This window comes from Ahaetulla prasina, chromosome 1, assembly GCF_028640845.1.
Source record: "Ahaetulla prasina isolate Xishuangbanna chromosome 1, ASM2864084v1, whole genome shotgun sequence".
Classification (NCBI taxonomy): domain Eukaryota; kingdom Metazoa; phylum Chordata; class Lepidosauria; order Squamata; family Colubridae; genus Ahaetulla; species Ahaetulla prasina.
This window is the reverse complement of record NC_080539.1, coordinates 77,413,122-77,420,526: the sequence shown is the minus strand read 5'-3', so window position 1 is coordinate 77,420,526 and position 7,405 is coordinate 77,413,122. Positions and strand designations below refer to the sequence as shown.

At 36.1% G+C, this 7,405-nt stretch overlaps 1 protein-coding gene across 1 annotated transcript; it reads left to right on the top strand.

Moving 5' to 3' along the window:
• Positions 1–246: 246 nt before the first annotated feature.
• Positions 247–7,086, top strand: SULT6B1 (sulfotransferase family 6B member 1). The gene is made up of 7 exons (XM_058164758.1): positions 247–442; positions 2,046–2,158; positions 2,589–2,678; positions 3,415–3,541; positions 4,527–4,621; positions 5,599–5,755; positions 6,956–7,086. The coding sequence occupies exons 1-7, from the start codon at positions 247–249 to the stop codon at positions 7,084–7,086; spliced, it is 909 nt and encodes a 302-aa protein (XP_058020741.1).
• The last annotated feature ends 319 nt before the right edge of the window (positions 7,087–7,405 follow it).

Below are 7,405 nucleotides of genomic sequence, written 5' to 3'. Positions count from 1 at the left end.
AATAAATAAATAAATAAATATATTATTCTGCCCTTTTTAAATATATTCTAAAACATTTCATTCTTCTAGGAGAGGGGTGGGTGCTAACTTCCTACAGGAGGAGCAAAAGACAGTAACCCAAGCTGGCTGGCTTTCTTATGTAAGGCAGAAAACAAAAGGATAAGTATTGTCCACCTCTCAAAATACCTTTAAAAGCTTTTGGTGCCTTAACAACAGGATAGTTAGCTTAGAACAGAGAAAGCAACCATGGCAGAGAAAACATTCGTAGAAGAAATAGAGAAAGCGCTGGAAACGTCCAAAGATCTTAAACTCCATGAACTTCTCTTTTCCTATCAGGGAATTCCTTATCCGATTTCAGTGTGCAGTGCAGAGATGTTTCAAGCCCTGGAGAATTTTGAAAGCAGAAAAGATGATGCGGTGTTGGTGTCCTACCCCAAATGTGGTGAATAGAACTCTTGTGTTATTTTGTTACCAAATGAGATCATAAGCAACTGTTAAAAAAACACCTTTTTAATATTGTGTCTCTGAAGGTGTTACATAATATTTATCATTACCCTTGAGATGGTTTATACAGAAATAGCACCATTATTTCTCCTTTTTCTAATAAAACTTTTTGTACCAGAATTAGCTTTAGAATTATTAGCTGGTGTTAAATAGAATAGAATAGAATAGTATAGAATTTTTTATTGGCCAGGTGTGATTGGACACACAAGGAATTTGTCTTGGTGCATTATGTAAGTAAACTACCGTATAAAAGCTATACACAAAGGAAAAAACAGAATGGTAAATAAAATGTTAAGTGAATGATTGGAATATGTCAGTTAACATTTCATTAGCTTATTTGAAGACGTTTTTAAATCTTAAAAGTATTTTTATAATAATGAAAAATGGCCATGTGCCATTAACTGATGATTTCAGTGGAAATATATACTTTAGTTATTTAAAATGCTTTATATTATTTTAAGATACATTTCTTTATGGTTCAAGCATCATGCTAAGTCATTTGTTTTAAAAACTGGCTTAGTTTAGTGTGTGAATGTGATTTATTCAACAGAGTATGGGAACAGCTATGACTAAACCTCAATAACGCTTGATTCAAAGATTGCAGCTAAATCATGATTTTATAATTAGGCTTAAAACTTAGTTGCATTCATTGTCTTGCCCCTTCACTTGTGTCCTCCAACTATTATTATTTGAAGTTTTTTTCAATCCTAACTTTATTATTTTGATAAATAAACAACTCAATGCGATGAACATATTCCACACTCCTTCCTCCTTCTATTTTACCCACAATCGCAACCCTTGAGATGAATTGGACTGAGAGAAAATGACTGGCCCAAAGTCATCCAGATGAATTTCATGCCTAAAGTGGGACTACAACTTAGTCTTTTGGTTTCTGTCCTGGTGCCTTAATTGCTAGACCAAACTGGCTATATCTATTTGTAATCTTTCTATGATGGTGAGCAAACACCCCAACAGGCTTTGAAACAAAAAATGGAAATCCCAACTTGAAGTAAAAATTCCTTTCTGATTTTAAGGCATAAATAAGGATATTTATTTAATTACATGTGAGGGAATATATCAAAACATGGAAGAATGCTTTTATAAGATGAAGCAGCTATATAGTTTATATATTAGCTATTTGGTGAAGCTACAACTTTAAAATACCATACATTACAACCAGTGGTGGGTTGCCCCTGGTTCGGACTGGTTCACAAGAACCGGTAGTAAAACCGTCAGGAGGCTCGCCCACCACCCTGGATGTCGTCATAGGTGATTTGCGTTGACGCTCGCACGTGCAAAGCAATCGCACGTGCATGATCCCGTTGTGAACCGGTAGTAAAAGTAAGTAGAACCCACCCCTGATTACAACTAATATTACTTGTACACTAATTGAAAACAATGGAAAGTTTCCATTTCACCATATCTAGCTTTAAATTATTTTGCATTAAGTTGAAGTAATGAAGCCTTGCTGTCTTCAACAAGAATAACACCTTCCTTAGATTTTATTATGATTTTTCCTGTTGTTTTTTTTCTTCCCCCAGGAGCAAATTGGTTGATTCTCATTGTGAATGATCTGATTGCCACAACATTGAAAATTAAGCAGGAGAACACAGAGTTGCCATTTATGGAGTGTGGAGATCCAGAAAAGTTTCAGGTTAGTTAGTAACAAAACTTGGCTTTCCAAAATGGGATATTTCATCTGCACCTGTGTGGTAGTTGTTGCTGCAATGAAATAAGGCAATAAAGAAAGTTCTCTTGTCTGGAATGTGCCTCTAGCCTTCCAGCAATGTCCTCTAGTCATCAGATGCTCAGGAATAGGTTGTGATTTTATTGCTTGTCTGGAATGTAAAAATAGAACTATATGAAATGTTTGGCATATCTCGATATTGTTCTGTTTGGTGTCATTCATGTGCAGATGGGATTTACAGAATCAAAGTTATTCTAACTGCCTTTTTATATAGGTGATGAATTGCTTTTATCACCTATATAAAATCACCTGTATATCTCAGTAGAGCCAATCTGTACATGCACGAGTGGCCCATTTGATATGTTTCCCCCCCCTTTCCTTGTTTTTGTTTGTAAAGAGGATGAAACAATTTCCCTCTCCAAGGATTGTGGCCACGCATCTCCATTATAACTATCTGCCCAAATCTATTTTCAAAAATAAAGCCAAGGTAGGCATTGTGTTTCACTGATAACATTTACTTCTGCAGTTTCTTAGATAAGCAATTCGTAGGAGTGTTATGGGCCTACTGTAATATTTATGGAAATGATACAATGCGTGAAATTAGGCAACTATGCACTGTAGCCTGCAGGTTACTAACAATCAGCTAGCATGACAAAGCATTGAGAAAACTGTAGTCCAGAACATTTGGAAGGAAAGTATCTGATGTAGCCTAGCAGATATTTTATAACACTAGGTAATTGCGACAATTTAGCTACTAGACTATAGATACATATTAGGAACATAGGACATGAAGTGTCTAGTAACTCTACTCAAAGTAAATTAATTAGGAAAGAAGCTCCCTTGACCACAAGAGGTCAGTGGATAAGTGGCAGCTGTGTGAAAGACGGCATTTTATGCAGCCCAAAACTGGAAGACCACAAAATGGCAGAAAAGAAAGAACTGAAAATTAATTCTCTGCTGCCATTTGATGGTTGATTGAATTTTGGCAGTCTAGATCTGGTAGCCTTTCTGAAGATACGACGAGAATTTGGAGTATGGGTGACTGCTTTCTGAAGGATTCCATTAAAAATTAATGGGTGTAATTTCAATCTCCAGTTTCCTTTTAAGTGTAGCTTAGGTAGTGCTAATCATCAGCATCAATAGGGACTTTTGCTACTAATACGGTACTTTCATTCATGTCACTGGAAATTTAAAATGTCTGTTCTTTTTTTTTCTTACTTTAGATATTGGTGTTGTTTCGAAATCCTAAAGATACAGCAGCATCGTTTTTCCATTTTCATAATAATGCACCAACCATTCCCAGTTATAATTCATGGGAGGAATTTTTCCCAGAATTCATGAATGGAGAAGGTAGTCTAAATTTCTCAGATTGGCTCAAATACAATAACTTGGATACCAGGGAAAAAAAAATGAGATGTACCACTACTATGATTTCTAATAGGAGTGCTGTCAAACGTGCTTTTCTAGGAAGTAAGACACCCTCAGGAACAGTGGTCACCAAACAGTGGTCCGTGGACCATTGGTAGTCTGTGAGAAAATTTTGGTGGTCCTCAGAAAAATTATTTGCATTTTTTATATTGCACTAAGTACTATTTATCTTTTTAAAAAATTCATATTAGTAGTCCTCGGGATTTAAAATAATTAATTTAGTGGTCCCTGAGGTTCGAAAGGTTGGTGACCCCTGCTCTGGAAGAATGTTTGGCTTTAAGAGAATTGAAAATGATATGATCAGAGCTTCATTTTCTGTGGTATACACGAACACATTTCTATTGCCCCTAAGCAAAAAGACCCCACAGATTTTTGAAATAGCATTAAAGCTTGCAAAGTTTACTTGCTGCACGCAACTTTGGGATAAACAGCATAGACAGTCAGGATTTTGAGAGCTAATTGTTGTCTCTAGCCAAAACTGAACTGAGAATTCTCACAAGTGCTTTCCACAAGAGCTGGCCCTATTTATTTGGAATAGCAAGACTTTTGTAGTCTTTGTATCTTGAGAGCTTATGTAAGTAGAAACAGAAACTTGTTTCCAACCAGCAGAACAAACACCATTAGCACATTGCTTGCCAGGAGAAGAGATACTATTATGTTACAATTCCTATTGTCTTTAGAGGATTGCAGATCTTTTAGAGTTGATATGAAGGTTGATGCCTGGATACAAGAATAAGGAAATGAAAAGGAAATAGGATGCTTAATAAAAAACGCTTTGCCTCAATACTATATGTTATCCGGAGAGAATATGAATGCAATAATATATAAAACATAACTTGCTGTTAGTCTTTGTGAAGACTATTTTTAACAAACAAAGTCATTTTAATATACTGCCTTTATCTTATAGTTGCCTGGGGATCCTATTTTGATCAGGCTATCGCTTGGAACAAACATATAGATGATGAAAACGTTCTGATTCTGATATATGAAGAATTAAAAGAGGTGGGTGTATTCATAATCACGAGCAAAGCTTCTCTTTGTACATCAGATGAAAGGAGGTTGTTCCAAAATCTTACTGGTTTTATAAGACATGGCAAGATCAAAAGTCTGGAATTCGAGTCTTCGTATATTCTATGGGTCATTTCCTTGTCCTGTTCTGAAAGTTGCGAGGCAGCCTGGAACACCTGAAGAATAAGTGGTTGAAAAAAAAGTTACTTCTCTCACCAGTGAACAATCCCATGCATCCAAATCCTAAATGGTTATAGGGCAATGATCTAGGCCTTCTTTTTTTATTTGGCGTCTGAAGAGTTTTTAATGCTCTAATGGCATTAAAAATACATTTTAAACTCATTTTCTGGGCCATTTTGGCTTCATCTGGTTGAGAGCAATTGTATTACAAAATTTGAAAAGTTATTATGAGAAACAGGAAGAACAAGCTCTGTTGGAGAAAGTTGATATTCTATTTTCTTAAAAAATGCCACTTGTTTATGATAATTTCCCTTAACATGTATTTTAATGATGTAAATGCGTTAAGTATTTGTGTGTTTGTGCGAGAAGAGATTTAGATACTACTGAAGTGATTTTTACTTTTTCTCCTTTTCCACCATACCCCTATTATGGGTTATAGTCTGTATCAGGGGTATCAAACCTGTGTCATGTTGTTGTCATGTGATGTATTGTGACTTTTTCCCCCTTTGCTAAAACGGAGGTGGGGGTGGCCAGCACATGACACATCTGGCCCGAGAGCCGTGAGTTTGACATCCCTGGTCTGTACGGTTCTGTATAGAATGGGTATATTTTTTGTGACTTTGCTACATGCTCAAGTCAACAGATCTAACAATGGGTTTTGAATCTGAAGCTACTCAAGTTTACCCTAAGAAATACAGATTTTCATAACATTAACATAAATAATGCATATTAAATATACAGTTTATACAATTTACATAGGATATTTAATCATATCACAATATTGCTTTCAGGACCTGGTTTCGGGAGTAAAGCAAATAGCTAATTTCTTTGGTTTCCCTGCTACTACTGAGCAAATTCAGTCTATTGCAGACAGAACTACCTTCCAAGCAGTGCGTGATAAGTCGCAGGAAACACATGGTATGGCTGGTCCACTGCTCTTCCGGAAAGGTTGGTTTAAAAAGAAAACAAGAAAACAGGGAAATAGTATTTTTCACTTACAACAAATAGTATTTGTTGTAAGTGATGAGCACTCACAACATCTCTGCTTATGAATGTTCCATAATTGTATGCAGCAAACATACTTTGTAGGGTTTACAACTACAGGTAGTCCTCAAGTTATGACCGCAATTGAGCCCAACGTTTCTGTTGTTAAGTGAATTTTGCCCCATTTTGCGACCTTTCTTGCCACAGTCGTTAAGTGAATCACTGCAGTTGATAAATTAGTAACCTGGTTGTTAAGGGAATCTGGCTTCCCCATTGACTTTGCTTGTCAGAAGGTTGCAAAAGGAGGATCACATGACCCTGGGTTACCTTGCAACCATCGTAAGTATGAACCAGTTGCCAAGCATCTGAATTTTGATCATGGGGATGATGCAAAGGTTGTAACTGTGAAAACCGCTCGTAAGTCCCTTTTTTCAGTGCCGTTGTAGCTTTGAACGGTCACTAAATGAACTTCCATAAGTAGAGGACTACCTGTAAAAGGTTGATACAGACCTATCCATATTTTTTGGTGCCTCCTCATCAAGTGGGCTGTTTCAGAATGTCAAAAGTGATATTTAAATTTCTGAAATTGCACATGGGAAGAAAAACTAGTATCTGATATTGTTTGCGGTAAATAAAAAAGGAGCCATGGTCGAGGGAAACTCACATTTTTGTTGATTTCCACCTCCCACCCTTATCTGAATGCGAAGTTCACTGGTTATCCTGTATTTTTAAAAGGGTGAGTTTAAGGTTAAGATGTGCATATTTTTAAAACTATAATCATTACTATAACATTTGTATCCAAGTTCTAAGGATTACTGGCCCTGCTGAACTTGTTTTAAACTCAGTTAAGTTTCATTTGTTGTGGCTGCCTGCAGACTGCATAACAGGGTGCGGGCATATAAAGAGGTTTTGGCTTCATTTTCATCACTGGCTCTAGTACTTGTACATGACAGAAAATGCTGGAAGCAAGACAATAGATTTAATAGATTTGGCTAAGGAGGAACCATAGAAATTTGGTGGATGGGTTCATATTTCTCTAATCCTCAGCGCATTGTATCATTTTTTGTGCCCAGTGATCAAATTACAAATATTTTGAACTGTTATTAGAACTATCAAGTAAGTGATTCTGTTTTCTTTTAGCCTCCCATTTTCTTTTTGTTGCAGGCATTGTAGGAGATTGGAAGAATATTTTTGACAAGCCTCAGAACGAGCAAATGGATGCTAAATTTAAGGAATGTTTAGCTGGAACCAAGCTGGGAACTAAGCTGAAGTATGATGTCTATTGCAAAACCTGAACATGAATCTTGTGGAAAAAATATTATTTTTGTGGAAGTTTTGATTGCTTGCATAAAAAAGGGATATAACCAGAATACATATTTCAGTATAGCTAATCTGTGAAACTCTTTAATATCAATTTCTAATATAGGATAAACCTGTATTAAGCTGCATAATATACAGCCAGATTATTTCATAGAACAAGACAATAATTTTCTCAGGATATATGCAAGCTTCTATTACAATATTTCTGAGGACAAGAGGACAATGACATGATCCTAGGCTTCTTGGGAAAATGTGCCTGTACAAATAAGAGTTTTGAAGCACCAGTAGCTACAT

Excerpts from the sequence above, each read along its gene's own strand:
- SULT6B1 (XM_058164758.1), top strand. The coding sequence starts at position 247 with ATGGCAGAGAAAACATTCGTAGAAGAAATAGAGAAAGCGCTGGAAACG. Across the intron at positions 443-2,045 it reads GGTGTCCTACCCCAAATGTG|GAGCAAATTGGTTGATTCTC; the intron begins GTGAATAGAACT and ends TTCTTCCCCCAG. Across the intron at positions 2,679-3,414 it reads TTTTCAAAAATAAAGCCAAG|ATATTGGTGTTGTTTCGAAA; the intron begins GTAGGCATTGTG and ends TTCTTACTTTAG.